The 25,628-nt window shown below is 43.5% G+C and overlaps 1 protein-coding gene across 1 annotated transcript in view; it reads right to left on the bottom strand.

Moving 5' to 3' along the window:
* LOC311132330 (POU domain, class 2, transcription factor 2-like) overlaps positions 1–18,343 on the bottom strand; it is a gene marked incomplete at both ends in the record, with an annotated part of 49,099 nt that extends 30,756 nt beyond the window's left edge. The window contains one exon of the mRNA XM_084165576.1: positions 18,244–18,343. Within this exon, the coding sequence (XP_084021702.1) occupies positions 18,244–18,343 (100 nt within the window). The remainder of the gene's footprint in view (positions 1–18,243) is intronic.
* Between the last annotated feature and the right edge of the window lie 7,285 nt (positions 18,344–25,628).

Here is a 25,628-nt window from a genome sequence, read left to right as displayed (position 1 = left end):
CTGACATTTAATCCTAGTAAAAATTCCCTGTCTTCGGTCAGTTAGAATCACCACTTTATTTTAAGAATGTGAAAGGTCAGAATAATAGTAGAGAGATTTATTTATTTTCTGCTTTTATTTCTTTCATCACATTCCCAGTGGGTCAGAAGTTTACATACACTCAATTAGTATTTGGTAGCATTGCCTTTAAATTGTTTAACTTAGGTCAAACGTTTCGGGTAGCCTTCCACAAGCTTCCCACAATAGGTTGGGTGAATTTTGGCCCATTCCTCCTGACAGAGCTGGTGTAACTGAGTCAGGTTTGTAGGCCTCCTTGCTCGCTCACTCTTTTTCAGTTCTGCCCACACATTTTCTATAGGATTGAGGTCAGGGCTTTGTGATGGCCACTCCAATACCTTGACTTTGTTGTCCTTAAGCCATTTTGCCACAACTTTGGAAGTATGCTTGGGGTAATTGTCCATTTGGAAGACCCATTTGTGACCAAGCTTTAACTTCCTGACTGATGTCTTGAGATGTTGCTTCAATATATCCACATCATTTTCCTTCCTCATGATGCCATCTATTTTGTGAAGTGCACCAGTCCCTCCTGCAGCAAAGCACCCCCACAGTATGATGCTGCCACCCACTGTGTTTCACGGTTGGGATGGTGTTCTACGGCTTGCAAGCAACCCCCTTTTTCCTCCAAACATAACGATGGCCATTATGGCCAAACAGTTCTATTTTTGTTTCATCAGACCATAGGACATTTCTCCAAAAAGTACGATCTTTGTTCCCATGTGCAGTTGCAAACCGTAGTCTGGCTTTTTTATGGCGGTTTTGGAGCAGTGGCTTCTTCCTTGCTGAGCGGCCTTTCAGGTTATGTCGATATAGGACTCGTTTTACTGTGGATATAGATACTTTTGTACCTGTTTCCTCCAACATCTTCACAAGGTCCTTTGCTGTTGTTCTGGGATTGATTTGCACTTTTCGCACCAAAGTATATTAATCTCTAGGAGACAGAACGGGTCTCCTTCCTCAGCGGTATGACGGCTGCATGGTCCCATGGTGTTTATACTTGCGTACTATTGTTTGTACAGATGAATGTGGTACCTTCAGGCGTTTGGAAATTGCTCCCAAGGATGAACTTGTGGAGGTCTACAATTTTTTTTCTGAGGTCTTGGCTGATTTCTTTTGATTTTCCCATGATGTCAAGCAAAGAGGCACTGAGTTTGAAGGTAGGCCTTGAAATACATCCACAGGGCTACCTCCAATTGACTCAAATTATGTCAATTAGCCTATCAGAAGCTTCTAAAGCCATGACATCATTTTCTGGAATTTTTCAAGCTGTTTAAAGGCACAGTCAACTTAGTGTATGTAAACTTCTGACCCACTGGAATTGTGATACAGTGAATTATAAGTGAAATAATCTGTCTGTAAACAATTGTTGTAAAAATTTATTGTGTCATGCACAAAGTAGATGTCCTAACCGACTTGCCAAAACTATAGTTTGTTAACAAGAAATTTGGTTGGAGTGGTTGAAAAACAAGTTTTAATGACTCTAACCTAAGTGTATGTAAACTTCCGACTTCAACTGTATCTACAATATGTGAAGAGATTCAACTTTATAATGGTCCTTGAGGTAGTTATTTTCTATTCATGATTTTGTGGATAGAGTTGTAGTTTCATATGACATTTCTATAGGCCTATTCTAGCTGAATATGCTGATACGTTGGCCTTGCACATACATTTGTAACATTTTCGCTTTGTGTCGGCGTATGTTGTGTGCTCTCGTTCTGTATATTTTGACCTTGCATACCATACCTAATGTATGTTTGGAATGTTCATGGCCTTTCACCTTCCATTCAAACGCCCGTTGCATGCTATTCATTTCAGGGTTTTGTATGTGGTGTGCCGGATCACATTGCAGCCCAGTGTGGAGTCTAGTTCTTTTGACATGATTTGAGGGGCTTTGTGTAGAGGCCATGTAATTACAGATTGGCCTTGCCCCTACTGTATAAAGCTAGCTAGGTAATCATTCTAGTGCATGATTGGGCCCACGCTAGTCAATGTATTATGTGCACTTAGTTGGACTTAAAACACAGTATGTGTTTTGCGTTTGTCAATGTGAGCAAAGAGCACATCAATTCTATCATTTTTTAGGACTTTAAAAAATGTATTATTGAATAAAAATACAACTTTTTCAGTGAATGTGTGTGTGACAAAAGTTTATCGAAGTGCACAATGTTGAGCCAAGTCCGATAAAAAAAACACAGAACACATGCTAATCACAGCAGTCCATTGACACTAACCAAAGTCACTCACAGCCTAAGCAGTCGCATAGCCCTATTAACATGTTCTAGGCTTGATGGGGGATACGTGCAGAGTAATGCGTTTCGCGGCCCAGGCCTACCTGATGTGGAGTGTGTGTGTGTGTCAACGTGTGTGTTTGTACTCACAAACGCCACGTGTTTGTTGTGTTTACATTCGTAGAAGGGGCACACGGGGCAATATCTCACGCCGATCGATGAACGAGGGAGCAGGGGTGGGGGGAGGGAAGGGGAGGGGAGAAAATCGGTAAGGAAAGCAGGTTATCTCCTGTCATTAATGGAGGGATTCCCGGGCGAAGGGAGGGGGAGGGAGGGGTGTGGAGGGGAAAGACCTGGATTCATTGAGAAAAAAACACAGACTGTTTGGCATCGGGAGAAAGCAGACAATTATCTGTATTGATTAAAGCCAGCCAGCCAGCACAGTGAAGACGGAAAACTATGACTAGATCAATAGAGAGAGAGGGGGAGGGAGGGAGGGAGGGAGGAGAGAGAGACAGGGCAGGGCAAGGGAGTCGGAAACAGGGAAGGTTGAGAGTTTGAGGTGCAACAGTTGTGGCGGCAGAGGGAGAAAAAGTTGAAATGGGAGCGAAAGAGGGGATGGCACAGGGGAAACAGAGTGTCAGAGTTTATAAAACTGATCCAACAGGGAGAATGTTGGCCTATTTCCACTCCTCAACTCCACCCCTGTTGATGGTAAATATCTCAGACTACAAGACCCATCCCAACACAGCGAATCAGAAAGCAGTGAACTTAACACATTGAGGTCTTTTTTCGGGTAGTAAGAGAAAAATAACATGGCAACGGCCCAGAGTGAGAGGACAAGCTGACCCCTTAAGACATGGTTAGTTACCCATGTAGCATGATGTACTACAGTACCCATAATGCTCTGACAACATATCCGGTTTTATCGTAGTAAAGATTAAGAAAACATAATGGTGTCCTGTCTGCTCAGAAGTGGGATCTTCCTACCAATATGCAGTCAATGCCTACTGAGGACCCTAGAAATTAACTAAAGGGCAAAACAAACACGAGTCTACGCTATCATAGTAAAATAAATATGAAAAAACACATTGATAATGGAGTAGGTGATCGAAATTAATCCTCTGCACGCTTAAAAATATTTAGCACTCAGAAAATAGTTCCTTTGAGCTGAGTTGATGTTCTATGGTTATACAGTGAGGGGAAAAGTATTTGATCCCCTGCTGATTTTGTACGTTTGCCCACTGACAAAGACATGATCAGTCTATAATTTTAATGGTAGGTTTATTTGAACAGTGAGAGACAGAATAACAACAAAAAAATCCAGAAAAACGCATGTCAAAAATGTTATAAATTGATTTGCATTTTAATGAGGGAAATAAGTATTTGACCCCTCTGCAAAACATTACTTAGTACTTGGTGGCAAAACCCTTGTTGGCAATCACAGAGGTCAGACATTTCTTGTAGTTGGCCACCAGGTTTGCACACATCTCAGGAGGGATTTTGTCCCACTCCTCTTTGCAGATCTTCTCCAAGTCATTAAAGTTTCAAGGCTGACGTTTGGCAACTCGAACCTTCAGCTCCCTCCACAGATTTTCTATGGGATTAAGGTCTGGAGACTGGCTAGGCCACTCCAGGACCTTAATGTGCTTCTTCTTGAGCCACTCCTTTGTTGCCTTGGCCGTGTGTTTTGGGTCATTGTCATGCTGGAATACCCATCCATGACCCATTTTCAATGCCCTGGCTGAGGGAAGGAGGTTCTCACCCAAGATTTGACGGTACATGGCCCCGTACATCGTCCCTTTGATGCAGTGAAGTTGTCCTGTCCCCTTAGCAGAAAAACACCCCCAAAGCATAATGTTTCCACCTCCATGTTTGACGGTGGGGATGGTGTTCTTGGGGTCATAGGCAGCATTCCTCCTCAACACGGCGAGTTGAGTTGATGCCAAAGAGCTCGATTTTTGGTCTCATCTGACCACAACACTTTCACCCAGTTGTCCTCTGAATCATTCAGATGTTCATTGGCAAACTTCAGACGGGCCTGTATATGTGCTTTCTTGAGCAGGGGGACCTTGCGGGCACTGCAGGATTTCAGTCCTTCAAGGCGTAGTGTGTTACCAATTGTTTTCTTGGTGACTATGGTCCCAGCTGCCTTGAGATCATTGACAAGATCCTCCCGTGTAGTTCTGGGCTGATTCCTCACCGTTCTCATGATCATTGCAACTCCACGAGGTGAGATCTTGCATGGAGCCCCAGGCCTAGGGAGATTGACAGTTCTTTTGTGTTTCTTCCATTTGCGAATAAGCGCACCCTGTTGTCACCTTCTCACCAAGCTGCTTGGCGATGGTCTTGTAGCCCATTCCAGCCTTGTGTAGGTCTACAATCTTGTCCCTGACATCCTTGGAGAGCTCTTTGGTCTTGGCCATGGTGGAGAGTTTGGAATCTGATTGATTGATTGCTTCTGTGGACAGGTGTCTTTTATACAGGTAACAAGATGAGATTAGGAGCACTCCCTTTAAGAGTGTGCTCCTAATCTCAGCTCGTTGCCTGTATAAAAGACACCTGGGAGCCAGAAATCTTTCTGATTGAGAGGGGGTCAAATACTTATTTCCCTCATTAAAATGCAAATCAATTTATAACATTTTTGACATGCGTATTTCTGGATTTTGTTGTTGTTATTCTGTCTCTCACTGTTCAAATAAACCTACCATTAAAATTATAGACTGATCATTTCTTTGTCAGTGGGCAAACGTACAAAATCAGCAGGGGGTCAAATACTTTTTTCCCTCACTGTAACTTAAATGGTTATGAGATGGACTACTGTAAGCGGGAAAGGAGGCTGAGCACCAAAACAGAGGGATACAGGTTGGGAGGGATTAAGGGATGGAGGAATAAAGCGGTAGCAACTACAGGTGTATAGTTATGCATGCCTGACATCACAAGTCCCCTCCCCTGGCCCTTGGAAATGGGCACCTTGGAAACGGTCGCTAAGGGAACAGACGGGCCTAAGAGCAAGTTGTGAGTATGTGTGTGTGTGTGTGTGTGTGTGTGTGTGTGTGTGAGAGAGAGAGAGAGAGAGAGAGAGAGAGAGAGAGAGAGAGAGAGAGAGAGAGAGAGAGAGAGAGAGAGAGAGAGAGAGAGAGAGAGAGAGAGAGAGAGAGAGAGAGAGAGAGAGAGAGAGAGAGAGAGAGAGAGAGAGAGAGAGAGAGAGGGGGGCTTGTGAGGGTGTTATCGAGGATTAAATTAAAAGACACATAGAAACGTCATGAGTGTGTGGGGTGTGTGATGTGCTTGTGTGTACCCGTAAACGATGTATTAACACGTACAATAACTACAGTACGTATATGTTATTTTTCTAGATGAGACACTTCTATCTATGCAATTCATTACTTGCACACACACACACACACACACACACACACACACACACACACAGAACCATCCCCTGCAGTATAGTGTTAAGACAGGCCGTGCTATACTACCTCCATGGTTCTAATTGGCCGGTGTGTCATGGCGGGGTCCAGGGAAGTACTGTAGGGCCTGAGAGAAATTGACTTTAAATGGCTCTCACTGGCTCTCAAACTCCAGTTGGCTTTATTGATGCCCTGGCCCGCTGCCAACCAGACACATTCTCACTTCAAATGGTTCCCCCCATTCACCGACATGCATCCTGCACCTGCATAGACTGGACGCCTACTTATTGGCTGATTCAATATGCAGACTGACACTTTGACTCTGTGCACTCCGCATTCTCAGGAAGCTAAGTGGACCATACTCTGGTGCACAGAGAAGTAGCCAATGCTATTGACATTATCTAGCTGTGGATACTGTCATCCCAATGTAGTGTACACACAGCTAAGTACAACATGCACACTTGCAGTCACACCACATACAGTTGAAGTCCCGAGTGGCGCAGTGGTCTAAGGCACTGCATCGCAGTAGTAGCTGTGCCACTAGAGATCCTGGTTCGAGTCCAGGCTCTGTCGCAGCCGGCCACGACCGGGAGACCCATGGGCGGCGCACAATTGGTCCAAGGTAGGGGAGGGTTTGGCCGGCAGGGATGTGGGTTTGTTTCCCACGGGGGGCCAGTATTAAAAAAACATGTATGCATTCACTAACTGTAAGTCGCTCTGGATAAGAGCGTCTGCTAAAATGTAAGTTGGAAGTTTACATACATTTAAACTCAGTTTTTCACAATTCTCTGACATTTAATCATGACACCAATTGACTCAAATTATGTCAATTAGCCTATCATAAGCTTCTAAAGCCATGACATCATTTTCTGGAATTTTCCAAACTGTTTAAAGTCACAGTCAACTTAGTGTATATAAACTTCTGACCCACTGGAATTGTGATGCAGTGAATTATAAGTGAAATAATCTGTCTGTAAACAATTGTTGGAAAAATTACTTGTGTCATGCACAAAGTAGATGTCCTAACCGACTTGCCAAAACTATAGTTTGTTAACAAGAAATTTGTGGAGTGGTTGAAAAACGAGTTTAAATGACTCCAACCTAAGTGTATGTAAACTTCCGACTTCAACTGTACATACTATATGACATTACACTCACTCCAACTCCCAAGCGCCCTAACAATTAATATGTCCAACCTTCACTCAAATATTCCTATACTACGAGGTTCAAAAAGTGTACACATACCAACTCTCTCTCATACACACAACACACACAGTCATATTGAGTTAACTGGCTCATCCATGTTCTGACTGAATATCCAGCTCATTTGTTCAGCTGATGTTGGCATGTTTCTTCAGGGAACACCCCTGAGTATGAAGAGAGAGGCTATATATGAACCCAACCCAGTACACACCACCATATGGGCAGAAATATGTCAATAATGATCAATATTGATCAAAATGTATAAATCATGTTACTGTAAGTTAATCATTAAAGAAGAAAATAAAGAAAAATGTATTTCTGTTATTGGCATAAGGTGTTAGAGTGCTGTGGGATTCAATATATTACATAAAGATATGACAATTTATTTTCCAGCTCAGAGTTTGCGTAAAATGTTCTAACTGCAGCAAAATCAATCACATTTAGAAAATATTATGCATATGACATTCCAGTTACTATTTGTCACTTTGATATTGCTTTGGAACCCAATTCATGAGTGACAGAACTTAATAAACCCTTATCTACTCTAGTTGACTTGTTACGGAAATTTCAAATGCAAACGTATGTAAATGCAAAACACACATGTGTGTGCAGAGATGATCCTTGTGAAAAATACATTTTCAAAAAGCCAATATTACCCCACATGCCAGAGGTGCACCCTTTGCATTTCAATGTGGATCGGCTCCCTCCATTATTTATGACGGTTTACGCCTCAAAACCACCAGCCCTAGCTCACACCTATCCCCATAGTAACCACCGGTCCTCATCCTATATATATGTGCAGCAGAGAGCTTCCCTATGGTGCACCACTACCACCACTACAGTTTGGCAAGGAACGTTGTTTCAAATCACGCCTGACTTACATACATATACGCTCCTCTGTCAGGGTTGGGGGTTCTGATGGAGAGTGGCTGGATTTTTTCCGGTGTGGGTGCTGTTTGGTGTGTGTGTGTGTGTGTGTGTGTGTGTGTGTCCTGATGCTCGGACAATAGGGCCCGCTGTGCATCCAACACTGTTGGTCAGACTTAATGAACCCTTGGTCCCCCTCCCCCACCATTGTCCAGCAGTATTTTTACCTTGGCCTGCAGTGGCTGTGTCACTGGCAATATTGACGACCCCCCCCCCCCCCCCCCTCCCTCCACCCCTCTCTCCCTCCCTCCACCCCTCTCTCCCTCCCTCCCTGGCCCGCAACCACTGTTGCCCACTGTTCACCTCATCCATAGTAGACAGTATTGATTTTCAGCACAGAAAATAAAAAAGGCTATGAATTTTAATGCCTTCAGTCTGTCCCCCCTCATCCGACCCATCCCTCCACCTCTCTGTTCTCTCCCCTTTCTTTCTCTCTTTCTTTCCTGGGGGAAGGATAAAGGAGAGGAGTGTTGGGGGGGCGGGGGTGTTAGGGGTGTGGGGTTGGGTCATTTCTCATTTCCTAGCCCGGTCTCCTACCTACGCCCCTTGTTAACTACAGAAGCACTCATTGAATGAGCGAGAGAGTGTGTGCAAGGGAAATGAGAGATAGGATGTGTCAAATAAAACGGCTCTCGTTTGATTGAGTTTATTGGGTGCTGCACCAAAATTCTATTAAATAAATCTACTTTAAAAAATTGGGTTCATTAGTAAATTAGTAATGTTGTGGCGAAGTGGTGTATCCAAATATAAACATATCATACAACACTTTGTGTATTTACTACTCCCTTCTACATTTACTGCCACAATAATTATTTGCGCAATCATTTGTTAACTTACAGTACAAATAAATTATTATTTTTTTACAATTTGTCTAGAGAAAATGTTTGATAATAATTTTGTACATGCATGTGAAAAACATAATTCACCGTATTCAATAAATATATAGTGATAAGATGGAAGTGTAAGGGAAAACTGCACACTATTAGTCTTAGTGAAAGCTACCTAGTTCTATTACAGTCATTTCAGCACCCTGTCTATCTAGTCATTTCAGCCCCCTGTCTATCTAGTCATTTCAGCACCCTGTCTATCTAGCCATTTCAGCACCCTGTCTATCTAGTCATTTCAGCACCCTGTCTATCTAGTCATTTCATGCAACCCAGCGGTGGGGGTTTGATCCCTGTTTACACCTTCTCTCTCTACTGTACTCTATCACCCCATTTCAATCATTCACAATAAAGCATGTAAAAGATGCGTAAAAAAATACAGTCGTATTGTCGGACCGAGACGTTGCGGACATCTGGCTTTGTGGGATTTGTAGGATACGGTGCGACACTTCCACCACGACTGGAAGATCTTGAACCACGGACCGACTACAGTCATACAGCAGGAGCACAACCTCGAGGTCACCTTAATAATCATTCAATTATGCCGCTTTTAAAAGAAAATGGCGCTCTGTGCTCCATTATGACCAGGAATGCCATGAACACAGTCATTTGCTAACGCTCGGAGGGGCCACAAATTGCTTCCCACGATGCATTCAGAGGGGCATCCTTGGGAGTTGTGTGTCTGCAATTTCTGCAAAGAATGCACAATGTGGTTTTACACAATGTAAAGCTTTTAACCATTGGCCATTTTCATTGACTTTTTCTTCCTGTGTGGGTATAATGGTGTTGGTCCACAATAGAGCCGTTTTTCTCAGAGTGGTTTTATGTTTGGGCCTTATGTTATGTTCAATGTCAATGAGAACCACCTTTCATAGATGTACTTGCATTGGCAATGGAGTGTGTGTGGTCCGTGTGCGTGCGTGTGTGTGTGTGCGAGTGTGTGCGTATGTATGTATACGAGTGTGTGTGTGCGCATGAGCTTGTATACATTTGTATGAGTTTGTATGAGCTTGTAAGCAAATCTAATAACCAAACTAACCATTTGACAGAGAATTGTATCCCAAGACAGACAATATAGCCTGAGTGGGTATCCAACCAATCCGGATCACATCTGTTCATTTTCCATCTGTTCAGAAAGCATTTTCAACATCTATTCCATTTTTATTTTGCTTTATGGGGAGGCAGGTAGCCTGGCCTTTAAGAGCATTGGGCCAGTAACCAAAAGGTCACTGGTTTGAATCCCTGAGCCGACTAGGTGAAAAATCTGTCGATGTGCACTTGAGCAAGGCACTAAACCCTAATGGCTCTGGATAAGAGCGTTTGCTAAAATGTAAATAACAAAAATGGAATATAATTTCTTAATTTCAAGCCCCCTTACACAAAGATCACCACTTTTAACCCCAGTCTAAATATCTTAATCAGTATCTTTAATATATAGAGTAGCCAGCTAATCCACTTAATGCCATAGCCAGTCTGGCCCAGCTACTGCAGAGCTCCGGGCCTTGAACTTGAGACGTGACACAACAGATAGGCCAGGCGTGGACAGAGGAAAGAGAAGAATAGAATGGGTTTGATGGGCCGGCTGCATATGAATTAGCGGAAGGGGAAACAACAGAGGGAGGGCAGTGAAGAAGGATAAAGGTCAGGGGTCAACCCCCCGGACCCCCCTGCACACCTCACGGCGAGACAAAGGAGAGCCGAGGGGTAAGGGCCACGGACTGTGCTCCAAGAGGGGGTTGAAAGCACACTCACACTTATCCCATTTCATCCAAACACATACTCACACCTCAGCTCATGTGAATTAGCATTAATATTTTAGCATAGCTACATTTAAATGCTAACATTTGTGCCTATTTAACATGGTGAAGTGGGTGGGTATTGAAGCATATTTAGGGGACATCTATATGGACAACACACTTGATTTCTCCATTAAATATTTAGCATGTTTAGCACAATCAAATATGAATTCGTAAATTTGGGCCATCAGATATATAGACTCATTTTACATTATAGTGAGACATTTTCAAATAGACCCATTTATTCAATCACTGATTCCCCCATCTATAAAATGTAAAGTGTGAGTGGTCAATAACTCGATACTCAATCTAATTCCAGTGGAAATGTTAAGAATGCAAATGATCTCTTTAAAATCATCAGTGCCTGACCACAGTCTTTGGCCTTTACAAGGATGGGTCGTAAAACCTCAGCACTACACAACCACACATGGTTCATCACAGATCATTTACTGCCTTAGGGCAGCGGCTAAATGTACCTTGCTACAGCTAGCTATCTACACAGAGGCGTAGGGAGGGGGAACGACGGCTGCAAAAAGCCATGCATGGACCGAAGAAGATAGTGATAGGGGTAGTGAGCGAACATTGGGCCATCCAACAGCAGCCTTAGCTTTGCATGCTCGGCTCTGTGTTCTATTCTGTGCGCAACACCATAATGATAGATAGATAGCTGGATTGGAGGGAGCTAGCTAGGCTTTTAAAAGCCCCCAGAAAAAAGGAGAAGGGAGAGCTAGCCTAAATAGCAGAATCTCCTTAAGAAATCCCCCTGAGGAATACCGGTATACTAGGACCCATTTTCTTTAGAGAATTATGCCACCGAGTGGACTGGAGATTTACCATATTCATACAGTGGATGAGTGGTGGGGGAGGATTCAACTTCACCTGTCCTACCTCAGCGCTATGTGTGCAGGCTTGCACTCCTAAATCCCTGAGGGGTGCTATTAGGGAGAAGGGAGAAGTAGCTCTCTCCCTCTTCTTTATGTAATACAGGCACCTCGTCATTCAATACACTCCTCTTAATAAGGGGTAGGTTCAACCAAGGGAACAGCCCAAATAGGATACAACAAGAAGAAGTGAGGAGGAAAAGGGGAAAAGGGGCCTGTAAATATCTGTCTCCACACTAGTGGCCTTCAAAAAGATGTAGCCTTTAAAAAGTGTTGCTGCTGCATTGGTTAGACACACAGATTCATAATAATGTGTTTGATTGAAGCCCCCGGATAAAGCGACAGAGGACGGTTTGTCAGTGTGTCAAATGTGTGTGCGTCTGTGTGTGTGTGTGTGTGTGTGTGTGAACATGTATGTATACGTGTGTGTGTGTGGATTAGGGCAGGGGAGTGTTACTGCGAGAGTGAGGCTAGCTAACAGATTCACATTCAATATGGAGAGGTTAAAGTGACGACTTCAATTCTCCCCATAGTGCAAAGAGAGAATGAGATTGAGCTGGGGGTAGGGGGGAGAGGGGGAGAGAGAGGGAGAGGGGGGGGGGGAGAGAGAGGGAGGGGGGGGGGGTTGTACTACAACAGATTAATTTCATTTCAGGACGGAGCACTCCTCTCCTGGAGCAAAACAAGAGGATGAAAAAGAACAGAGGGAAACGGTGATTAGGAGGTGAGCATGGAAAAGAGAAAAGGAATGCTTCCTTCTGATAGGCAAATATGTGTCTCTGTTAAAGGGAGTGTACCCTTGTAATGTGTGTCTCTGTTAAAGGGAGTGTACCCTTGTAATGTGTGTCTCTGTTAAAGGGAGTGTACCCTTGTAATGTGTGTCTGTGTTAAAGGGAGTGTGCCCTTGTAATGTGTGTCTGTGTTAAAGGGAGTGTACCCTTGTAATGTGTATCTCTGTTAAAGGGAGTGTACCCTTGTAATGTGTATCTCTGTTAAAGGGAGTGTACCCTTGTAATATGTGTCTATTGTGAGCACACACAGTAGGCTCTAAAACTACTCAATGGTCCATGGAGATCTGTACTGGTATCTGATTATTCATACACTTGGGTTTGGTGCATTTGTACCATCTGTGTGTCTGTACTCTTGTCTATAGCCTGCAGGCACTATGGTCCAACCAAATGTTAATAAATCCCTGTGTACGTACATACATACATACTGAATGTGTGAGTGCAAATGTGTGAGTGTGTGTAAAGTGCATATATGTATTTGAGAAGGGGAGGGTGTGGGGTTGGATAGGGGGCAGGTGGGGGTTGAAGCGCCCGAGCACTCAGATATATTAAAAGCCGGACCCCGAGCATCCGCTGGCCCCCGAGCCAGCCGCGCCATTGTTGTTACGTTACTTCTGTCTGTTGCACGCAGACATTTGTGGGTGCATGATATTACATTTTTCACTCAAACCCCTGGCAGTCACCCCTTGCACTCACAAAGGCAGGAGGGAGGAAGGAGGGAGGAAGGAGGAAGGACAGAGTGTCGTTGTCCCCCCCCCCTCATCCGTTCACGTCCGCTAAATTAAATTGGGGGGCCTAAATCTCTCCCAAAACGGCACTAGCCTACAACCAGTGGAGGGGAATGGGAGAGGGGGGCGAAATTCAATCTAACAGGACCAAGTTGTATTATTCCCCTTTATTGCCTAAATGTATCAACAGCCGCAACATTCTGCCTGCCAAGGCACACACAAACATGTGAAATGGCCACACAAAGGACACGTTTCTGGTGTCTCGTTAATCCAACTATATGGCTTGCTGTTGCCAACATGTCTCTATGTGTGCAGGGAGTGGGATTACATTAAACACACACACACAAGCACAAACACACAAACACACAAACACACACACACAACGTGTATCGTTCTCTTTCCGTTTAATCTCACCCCGACTAAAGTTACATTCAACAGCAAGGGGCTTTAGCCCTGGCGCTACTATCTCACTAAAATATAAAAAAGTCACACATTCTTCCTCGTTATGATAAGCCCTCCGAAATCAAAATAGCGGGCCCTTTTTTCTCCAGGGCGCTTTTTCCTCTTTTCCCTTCTTTTCCCTCTTTTCATACCAGGCCTCATTGAGAAGCACACAAAAGAGGGGATGGGATAACAGCCTAGCGCGTGTCACAAAGGGCCAATGTGCCGCCCCTCCTTTCCTCTCTTGCTCCCTGTGTTATGTTGCTGTACAGTGTGAAATCTAATTATTCTGCTTAATTAAGAGGTGGCTAACCTTGACCTCAGATCAGCAGCTAATCAGCAGAAAAGGCTGCAGGTTTTTCACTATGGCATAGTCGGCGGGGCTAGCTCGCTAGGCTATTCATCTCCAGTGCTATTGCAGGGCCAAGGTAATGTATTGTGGGAGGGAGAGGGGAATGTAGTATGAGATGTATGTATAGACATTGCTTGCTCCCCCTACAACGTGCCTGCTTGTACGCTATTTGTTTGTTCATTTGAGAAAAGGGGCCCGTGGCTAAGTGCATTCGATTAGGGGTTGAGAATGAGTTCCATTCCACGGGTATGCAGACACTGACCATTGAGAACTTAGAGGTTTGTGCATTGGAAAAGGAGGCCCTGCTGTGCTTGTAGTCATCATTTGGGTATGTGTGATGGACACTGGCATATGCACATTTAAACACTCACAAAGATTCCACACACACGCGCACGCAAAGATGTACAAAGACACACGCACAGACACATACAGAGACACACAAAGATGTCCAAGGACATGCACACACACACTAATGCACACACTCACTCAGGCCAGTCAAATATAGCATTGTGTCCTGAATAAGGCCAATTTGGCTCCTAATGGTCTTTGTGACCATCAAGGCTCTGAAGGTAAGCTGAGTAGAGCACGGAGAGAGAGAGAAGAGAGAATGTGTTTACCTTTATAACTACATGTGTCTAATGGCCTATGAATGTCTCCATGGTAACATGGGCAGTAGGTGCCGAGCTAGGGAGAAGGTGGGCGGTGAGGCCGAGCCGAAATCTGCCCTCCATATTTAGTTATATCGAGAGGTCCATTTATATTTCTCATCTCTACAGCTAGGCTACATCAGTGGTCTGCAATGAGTTCATTAGCGGCAGACCAAAAAAAGAAGCGTGTGTGTGTACGTGTGTACGAGAGAGGGAGAGAGACAGGCATATAGAGTGGGTCGGTGTTAGGGGCAGGGATGGGAGAGGTGGCTTAATGCAATAAAGCATGTTGTATTGACACCTCTGTTGTGTCTATTGATTCCCCATTATGTCCCTAACAAACCTTGGTGGACATACTGTCATTCGCAATCATGTTAGCACTGGGACTCGCTAACGCTCCCCCTTAAATCCTATCTATACACACACACACACCTGACCCACATTCCCTCACAAACACACACACAGCACACTACATACACAGGTGGAGAGTAGTCAATGAAACCTGATCAATATCAGAGCAAGGTTAAAACCACTCATACAGTACGTACCTGTGAATTTATACTGGTTCAGATAAGACACATAGACAGATCTATAATTGACCTCAATGTGCAATTATCGAGTATACAACCTGTCCGCCCTCTCTCGCAGACCCGAGCTGTCACACACACACACACACACACAAATGCTAGCCAATTAATCCAGGCCTCCAAGCCTTCACCCATCCACCCCCCCTTTCTCCCCTCACCAAGCCCAGGTACACAGCCTCCTCCTGGACAGAGAGAGGTGAGGAGTTGGAGTGTTGGCTGGAAGCAGTTATCTAGCAGCATGGAGGCAACAGTGTGTGGTGGTGGAGTGGTTAGGGAGCTGGACCAGAAAACTGCCTGTTAGATACTATACCGCTGCAACTGTGAACTCTCCAGCTAAACTCTACCCACTGGGCACACACTGGTTGAACTAACGTGGAATAGACGTTGAATTAACGTCAGTGCCCAGTGGGTAGTCCATTGATTTTTGTCTAGTATGTCATTGTTGAGCACTTTATCAGAGTTATCTTACCATGCTGTAACGAAAGTAAATACCAACCTTTGGTTGTGTTAAAATACAATGATGAATCTGAATCTGATTAATTAAAAACTCAAAGTTTTGCCTGGATAGTCAAAACATGCAGTATACTCGATAGCATGACCGAAAGTATCACCACAGCTACAAACATTCACAGTTTCTCACCAGACAGACAGAGTGCCGACTCACTCTGAATTTGATGGCTTTTTATGTGCAAAAAGAACTCTGGAGATTTTAAAGCCAAATAAAACATTATTTTTTATTTTCTTTGTTCTGGCTGCGACCAACGTCAAAGCCTAAGGCACTAACGGGGTAATGGCAGGTCCCAATACACTCAAGTACCTGGGAAAATAGACGTTTTGCACACTTATTTTTGCCGAAACCATCCATTGTCCCCTGTAGCTCAGTTGGTAGAGCATGGTGCTTGCAACGCCAGGGTTGTGGGTTCGTTTCCCACGGGGGGCCAGAATGAAAATGTATGCACTCACTAACTGTAAGTTGCTCTGGATAAGAGTGTCTGCTAAATGACTAAAATGTAAAATGATTTCAATGGGTCTTCAGTAACCTTTCCCTAACCTTTCTATGGAGATAACAACATATGTTATTACTATTAATATGGTATTACTTACTTCTACTATTAATACTGCAGATATACCTCTAATACTATACTTCAGCTTCTTTCTAAACTTGGAAACTGACCCTGAAACCAATTCCAAATGCATTTCAAACCATGTCTGAACCCTTGAGCCAATCCCATTTAGCCTAATGCTGTGTTTGCTGACTGGACATGCACATCCGGACAAAAACACCACGATAATTTGACAAACCGCCATCAAAATGGTGGCTGGAAAAACCCCTTTATGGGGTTAGTGGGTTTGCCACATATACAGTATTCAACGCCACAGTCAACCTAACCCATAAACTCTTAGCTTAGATCCACTTGGTAGCCCAATAGCACATCTTTGCTAACGTATGCTGTTTGTACCCTCTCTCTCTCTCCCTCCTTCTCCCGTTCTTTCACTCCTTAACACCCCCACTTTAGCCTCTATCTCTCTCTCTCTCTCACTCTCTCTAAGCATGCTAGGATTGAACCCCCAGCAGCCCCCTCTCTCTCTCTCTCCATCATCTGTCCTCAGATCAGAAGGGGAAGTGTGGGTAACAGACTTAGCTAAACAGGCTTATGGGCCAGACCAAAACACCAGGCAAATCCAATTGAAAACCCACCCAGCCCCCCATAGGGAACACAGTTAAGACAGATAGAACGAGAAAGAGAGAGAGAGAAAGAGAGAGAGAGATACTTCTATGTTAGATGCTCTTTACTGGCTGACCGACCATCTGTGTCTTTATGTTTTACCCATTTCCTCATGGGACATGGAGGAATGAAAAAAGAGAGAAGAAAAGAAGGGGGTATATTCACTTTTCCAGCCCTGATGTTTTAGACGAGTATTGACTTATACCCTTCTATTCAAGCCTGCATATGGGAGTATGTTCACTTTAAGCTAGTAGGTGTGTTACCCAGGGATGTAGGTGGGTCAACCTTGAACATTGGGGGTAAATAGGTGGGTAAACCCATATGCAAGTAAAATTCTTATCAGGCATTATAAGTGGATAACCCCTATTCACAAAATAAAAAGGTGTAAACTGAGTTTACTTTAGTTAACCCTCAACTACATCAATAATGTTATCATTTGTTTATCCTATTTTAAACATCTTCCAAAATGTGTTCATTATTATTCACTCATAACCTATACTCTACCATCCTTTCATTCAATTACCTACCTATAACGGTTGTCACCTCTTCCCACCCCTCTCTTTCACAACAAAAGCAATGGACATACGTGCCCTGTCAAGCTGTCCTCCTGCATGGCTACCATCACCAGCACTCATTAAAAATGTCAACCGTTCTTCTCCTGGTGACATGTAGTTAAGTAGATAGCCTTCATTATCATCACAGCCCGGGAGAGGTGCATATATTCGGCCCCATCTGTCATTTGAATTTTCCACTTGGATGGAGACAGGGACAGCATCATCTTCCCGCCCCCTTCCCTCTCTCCTCGTTGTTAGATAAAATCACCTCCACCAAAAAGTGACAAAGATAGTAAAAGACAAGATAGTTCTTACACTCCACAGGTTGTTGCAACACAACAGTCACCAATAATGTATCATTTCATTCATTGATAATTACACAACCTGACTAGGCCTATCAACTTTACGCATCAACACTTTGACTGAGAATGTGATAATTAAAGTAGAATGGCCTGTAATTCGTTCAATCTTTTCCACTCCCCACTCCCAGCCTTGTCGCAAGGTTTCTCACTCTCTATCCCTCTTTTTCCCGCGGCCCCGGGATCGATCTCCGCCGGATCAATAAATTACCATGAATATTCCCTTAACCGTCCATGAGACGAAAGCGGGAGAGACGGGTGCATAGACAGAGGCAGACGGAGCGGAGAAGAGGAGACAGATGGGGATGGAAGTGGGGCGAGAAAATGGTCTGGGAACAGCATGGGATACAGCACATAGGCAACTGTTTAACGGATGTAAATAATGAACCACATTTTCTTGACAACATTTTGGGGAAAATATGTTTTTTTACACTTTGGATTTTTATACAACTATTCTAATGTCTTTTTGGGGGAAAATTCTACTCGGAGAGAAATGTAACCTACTCAAGCTAAATGTTCTCATTCTTTTTGAAGATTCGATAGGTGGTCTAAGGACTTGCCAGTGCAATGGGCAGGTATTAGCTGACTCTGGTTCAGTTTTTTTCATGTATGTGAAATGTAGAGGAGCATGGCCAATGAAACACCTATAGCGGGATAAGTAAAGGTCTTACCGGAGCTGGAGCGTAGAGCCAGCGGGGACTTGAGACGCCAGGCGCTGAAGTCGGAAGCAGTTCTCTGAAAGACGAACGGCACCGGCAAGGGAACAAACATGATCCGCTTTCGTTCTTGGTTTTTATTTGCAGTTTTCTTCGAATTGCGCTTGTCTTCTGTTCTTTGTTGCTTTTCTTCGTATGCTTTCCAGGTAGACGTTTCAAAAGATGTTTGGTAGTAAGAATATTTGGTTGAGTTTGTGTCTAGCCTATGGTACATTCACATTTTTGGTTGTGTGCTTCTATGTCATATCGATGTGGATATATGGTCCCTTGGTAGTTCAAACAACGGTCCTCACTTGAGACTAACACACAGACGGATAGTCGGGATACGGGATACAGAACGCCAGCTATATGTAAAATAGGCTTCTGTTGATATTAGTCATTAACAGAATTAATAGACGTAGAGTGACTCTCTAACGCTGGTATTTTCTCATTGGTAAAAGTTAGGCCTGTATGTAGCTACAAAACAGCCTAGATATCAACTGTATGGAATATTATTTTATTATATTCTTGAAGGTATTTCCATATGTTTTGCTTATCTCGACAGGTGTGCGACTCTTCGCATCACAGTGGCCTCTTTTGCCTCGATCGGTTTTGCTTTGGTTTACACTTGTAAATAAATAGCTCTCCAGTTTTTCTTTGATGAAAAACTATTCTTTCTCACTGTCTGTTATAGCAGGTGTATGGTCGGAATAGAAAAGGTTAACAACTGTTGGTGTTAAGTTGTTATTTTTGGTTCTTTATATTTGGTTATTAGCAGTTTTGCTGTCGGTCAGCTGAGGGATACATGCACACAAAGAAGTATTATGATAAAATATATAATTAAATGATTTGATACATTTAAATAATCAAATAATAACTAAGGCTACACAGGGACGCCGTCTAGTTTTCGCTCCTCCCCCTCTCTCTGTCACAGGCCGGTAATTAAAACGCAATCAATCCATAAATAAAAGATAAATAAATAAACCAGCTTTTCTTTTACTAAATGAAAGTTAACGAAAAACATAAACACGGTACCCTTTATGCGGTATCTTTTCTTTGGCTCTGTCCCGCCATCCGTCTGTGTGTCTGTCTCTATGTTCCCGTTATTTGGGAACCCCAGTTCTTTCGGTCCGACTCCCTCCAGTCTGAAAGCGCTCTGACACCGCTGCTCGCAACATTGAGGCGAGAGAGCACCCACCGTATAGCCTACAGTCCCCCACCCCCTTTTTCTCCCCCTCTTTCTTTTCCTCCCCCGCTTCCTTCTACCCCTGCTCTCCCATTTTCTTACTAATCCCATATAAGATGACCTATCCTCTGTATTGATCTCTTGATTACACTTAATTCACAATGAGGCCAATAATCGTGGTGGTCTCTTAATCGATTGGTTTACACAATAGACACATATTCAGAGTTGGTATTTGGTGTATTTTTGTGCAGGTGATTTTTCGCACCTCTCCCCCTACATTTATGTAGACTATATATATGCAATGCAAGGTCATAGGCAGCATTGCCAGCATAGTAATACCATAAACTTATGGTATGAGTAATTGAGCTAGTTACTAAATTGGTGAATTTGGGGCATTTGGACATCATTGTGTTGTGTGCGTAAAAAGCCATTAACAGCAGGTTGGTGAGCTTCTACAGCGGTAGCCTAGCATGTGCACATCCTAGGATAGTCATCCATTCCTACACCTACACCCATACCCCTCCCATCCCTACACCGATACATTGTATGCTGTCAGTTATAAAGCCACAATCTGTGCCGTGCACTTACACTCAAGATTATTGCCGACATAGATTTTTTAAATAGAAAAATCTATACGCTAAACATAGCAGTCAATATGGGAAAATCGAAAGCGCTGAGCCTGATCTCTCTCCCTCTTCCTCTCACTGCTTCTGTGGTGGGAGCTGTTGTTAATGAGTTATCGATAAATTATGGGCCTATATCATAAAAAGCCAGAGGCATTGACAATGCTAATAACCAAACTGGAGAGTGAAAAAAGTCATACAATATATATCAACTCAGTTGTGGATAAAACATAATGACTATTGTTAAACATATTGTTACGAAGCCTATTCTAACAATGGAGACGGGGATCTGTTCTGGCCGTGCTTTTGATTTAATCTCGGCATAGACACCACAATGGAGCCGTGAGGTTTATTGTCCCCGTTCTCTCTCTCTCCCCCCGCTTACGCCCCTCTCCATTTGACAGATGACATCCGCATGTCCAACGAACGAAAGAGAGGGAGAAAAAAAAAGAAGCGACTAGTTGTCCTTCAGGAACCCCCCTCGCAGGAGAGGGCACGCGCTGAGAACCCCCCATCCAAACTCCTTCCAGACAAAAGCAATTATTTATTGTAGAATATAGTGTGTTTTGCGCGACTGAGGAAGGAAGGTGTGTGGATTTGAAGGAGAGGAGAGGAAGATAGTGGTAGAACCATTGACACCGGCATCCTTTCATTTTCGAACATTTTGTAAACATTTTATAACAAGCATGCGGTTTGTCACCATACTGGTCTCCTGACCATAATCACACATGAGCACACAATGAAAAAATTGACAAACATAGGCTACACAAACATTACGCACACACAATTACGCACTCACGCAGGCATGCACGCGCGCGCGTACACACACTCACACAAAGAGAAAGGCAAACAAACATTGGCGCACATAATAGAGAACATCCCACACACACAGGCCTGAACAGACTGGTCTCATAGACTAGACTTAACATAGTAAACATAAATCCGGGACACTCAAATGAAGATGATGTCAACGTTGTGGCGGTGAGGCTATGGTATGGGCAGGCATAAGCTACAGACAACGAACACAATTGCATTTTATCGATAGCAATTTGAATGCACAGAGATACCTTGACTAGATCATGAGGCCCATTGTCATGCCATTGATCCCTCATGTTTCAGCATGATAATGTACCACACCATGTCGCAAGGATCTGTACACAATTCCTGGAAGCCGAAAATGGCCCAGTTCTTCCATGGCCTGCATACTCACCTGACACGTCACCCATTGAGCATGTTTGGGATGCTCTGGATCGACGTGTATGACAGCGTGTTCCAGTTCCCGCAAATATCCAGCAACTTCGCACAGCCATTGAAGAGGCGTGGGACAACATTCCACAGGCCACAATCAACAGCATAATCAACTTTATGCGAAGGTGATGTGTCGCGCTGCATGAGGCAAATGGTGGTGACACCAGATACTGACTGGTTTTCCTATCCATGTCCCTACCTTTTTTTTAAGGTATCTGTGACAAACAGATGCATATCTGTATTCTCAGTCATGTGAAATCTATAGATTTGGGCTAATTTATTTATTTAAATTGACTGATTTTTTTTATATGAACTGTAACTTAGTAAAATATTTTAAATTGTTGCATGTTGCGTTTATATTTTTGTTTAGTATAGTATGATATGTTATGTTTGGTATGGTTATGTAAGACAGAAGGTTACTTTAGGCAAAATCAAAAGTAATTCGTAACATATCATGCAAAATGAATGATGGATTAATACTTACCATACGAAACATAACATATCATACTGAATGAAGTGCCTCAGATTTATGTTCAGAATAATATGATATGCTCTGAGACCACGTTGGCCTGAAAGAAGCCAAGCAGTGGTTCCATTCAATTCCGGCAATATTGGCACGCGTCCATATCATGTCTACAGAGGTTCGGTCAACATCATACGAACAAAAGTAGGTTGAACCAGTGATGGGCAGACACACACAGGCTATTGTAGTGTAGTAGACTATATTGCCTGCCTTCAGCCTTCAGCGCTCTTTTGCACAATCCCAGAGCCGGCTAGCTGGCGCAGGTTCACTAACGCTGGTTGCTGCACGGCTTGCAGGGAAAACCGGCTGCTTTTGCGGTGGATAATTTTCATATCACTAAAGAAAGAGCTTGGTAAATGCAGACATTACATGTTATTGTAAAAAGTTATTGTATAGTGAACATATAGGCAAGTCCCCAGTAGCTCAGTTGGTATTGCATGGCGCTTGCAACGCCAGGGTTGTGGGTTCATTTCCCACGGGGGGCCAGTATGAAAATATATGCACTCACTAACTGTAAGTCGCTCTGGATAAGAGCATCTGCTAAATGACTAAAATGTACAAAAAAATAAAAAAATGTGTAGCCCTTCATCATTTGACTCTTCTCCATAATCTATTTATTTGGAATCATATCAATATGACACAATGTGCAATGATAAGTATTATTATTTAAATTATAATAAACATATGTTTATCAAAAAAAGCAGTAAATTAATATTTTGGCACAGTTAAAACATGCTGGTCTTTTTGCAGCAATTTTATATGCATTTTTGCATTTGTATAGCTTTCATACTACGACAAGCATGTTTGTTAGTCTTGTGAGAATGTAATGCCAATGTGTGTGTGTTTGTGTGCGTGTGCGTGCACACACCTGTGTGTGTGTTTGTGTGTGTGTGCATGCCTGCTTGTGTGTGAGTGAGAGAGAGTTCATTGTTAAATGGCAATGTCATGTTGACAAACGAGTTGGTTAAATTAAATTCTCTCTCGTCAATAACAAGGCGCCCCCAATCAATACCAGCTTACAATTATATCACCACCTCGTTGGCCGCTCTAACAAGCCCCTAATACAGAGAAACAGAGCTCTACTGTTCCTGACACACACACACACACTTTCTATTTAATACAATTCAATTATCAATCTCTCAAGCTCATGTCATTTCCTTATTATCTGTCCTTTTGACATTTGATCTACCATTCTTTCTCTCTCTCTCTCTCTCTCTCTCTCTCTCTCTCTCTCTCTCTCTCTCTCTCTCTCTCTCTCTCTCTCTCTCTCTCTCTCTCTCTCTCTCTCTCTCTCTCTCTCTCTCTCTCTCTCTCTCTCTCTCTCTCTCTCTCTCTCTCTCTCTCTCTCTCTCTCTCTCGCTCTCTCTCTCTCTCTCTCTCCCTGTAACTTGACTAAATGATCAATGCTGACACAATGTCAATAGCCCGTCCGGCCCCTGCCAATAGTCCCCCTACATATCCATTATTATACTTACACCTGCGGAAGACAGCTAAAGATGGTCGTAAAACATTAGCAGTCAATATGGCACAAATACGATGATCATTGCCGCAGCAACGCCATCAGCACATCAGCACCAATACTTAGAGTTTACAAGCTCAGCTGATCCCATGGAATATATGGCAAAGTCATAGTAAGAGCATGTATGTGGGCTTTGGCTCAGCATTCATTTCACACATAGCCTCCTACTCTTCTTATCCTTCAAGTACTGTACATTTCATACATATTCTGAACACATCCGTTTTTCACAGTCACACACACATTCTTATTCCTATTGAGCCTGTTTTCTCTCCACTGTCTACATTTCACACATATTCTGCATCCTATTTCATCCTTGTACTGGGGTGTAATGGATTGAAGACATGTAAAGGGACTTTCCATTGCCACACCTGGTGGAGCCTTTGTGCTGCCGGAGCCTATGTCTAGTCCTGTGAGCTGGGTTGCCAAATAGCTTAGTTTAGTGCTAACGCAGCATCAAGGCTCCATCTAATGCAATGACATGGAGGAGGCTATCCGGCTATCCGACCCATGCAGACTAGCCTGCACAGGGAGTTGATCCCCCCTCCCTCGATCACAGCCATGGTGGTGGGGGGTATGTGAGCCTTAGCTACGCTCAGGGGATAAGAGCCACTACTGCCCAATCTGGTGGGAGACTGTGGCTATGGGTGAAAGTGTGTGTGTGTGTGTGTGTGTGTATGTGTGTGCGTGCGTGTGTGTGTGTGCACTAGTTCCCCATCAGCATGGTGGCTATCTATTATACACATTCTAGATACCACTGACCATATCATTTTAAAAAAACATAGCAAGACGGACTAAAACCAAGCCTTGTCAAGGTATTTTCCTCTGAAATCTTTCTCTCATATCCACTCTTGCCTCGTAAAGGTTCTCTATTTGGTAACATTAATCTACTTTAAACACAGACACGTTATTTTCATTCCACTGTACTAATAGGATCAACTACTCGCTAACCTCTCTCTTCTATCTCTTGTACTCCCTCTGTTTCGCCCTCTCTCTCTCCCTCTCTTTCCCCTCTCTCTCTCCCCCTCCATCTTTCATTCACTCTGTGCCGTGGCCATGTGCACTGGGACTGTGTGTGTGGGTAGATTTAGAACCGGGATCAATGAGAAATGTAGAAATCAATGCACTTAGCACTGGGAAATCAATGCGCCCTAATCAGGACTCCAATGGCACAAGTCAAAACAATTAAGAGAGAAGAAAAATGTTTAACAACGTCTCTTGCTTACACGAGGGAGGGAGAGAGAGAGGGGGAGAGAGAAAAGAGAGAGAGACGGAGGGAGAGAGATAAGAGGAGAGTACTGTGGGGAATCGGTGAGAGTGAAAGGAGAGAGGAAGGAGAGGAAGGACATGTTGAGCGAGGAATGAAGGATGGGGGAATAGAATGGTGGAGAGAAGAAAATAAGTATCTATGTGAGAGAAATTAGGAACCTGTCAATAGTAAGAGATGGAATTTACTCCAAATATTTCACAATACATGGCAGTTGTTGGGCTTTCAAACGAAGGCGAAAACCAAAAGAGAAACACTATACTGCTGCTCAAGGTTATTTTCAGAGAAAAACAACCAAAATGGTGGTCGTTCACTATTTAAAATGTATGGTCACTGTGTGAATAACATGCGTCTGTCTGCGTGTTGGATGGTCAGCATGGCCAGTTGGCTCAACGGTCCATCAGATGGCCAAATGAAGGGTCACTCATCCATGTGTGACCACGTAAGTCCACCTGTCAATCAATCCGTCCAACTAATACAATACAATACAATTATTACACCCCAAACGCTATGGCTGACCAATTGGGTTCCGGCTTTCCGCCACGGTATCAAATAGTATCCAATCAGGAAAGAAGAGAGAGGTGAGAGGGGCGTGCAGGGTTTATTTGGGGTCGATCAATAGTTGCACACCCTCCCCAACCCCCAGCTTTTCCTGGCATTACTTGTAGTGCAAAAATCAATGGTGAGGCCAATAACTCCTCACTTGTGTGTGGATTAGTGAACTAGCAACTAATCAGGGAGTTACTAAATCTGACACTGCGGCTATTAACCTATCGATATGACACTTGCACCCATACACACACACACCCACACACACACTTGCGTACTCACACAGACACTCACGTACATACCCTCATACCTAGCCAAACCCAAAGGTATTTTGCTACGTCATATCCACACACACACACACACACACACACACACACACACACACACACACACACAGAATAAAGATACAAACACGTGAGCAAAATGATCATTTACATTTAGCAGACGCT

The sequence above is a fragment of the Coregonus lavaretus genome (genome assembly GCF_964263955.1).
Source record: "Coregonus lavaretus genome assembly, chromosome: 7".
Classification (NCBI taxonomy): Eukaryota; Metazoa; Chordata; class Actinopteri; order Salmoniformes; family Salmonidae; genus Coregonus; species Coregonus lavaretus.
The sequence above is the reverse complement of the archived record's forward strand: the minus strand, read 5'-3'. Positions and strand labels throughout refer to the sequence as shown.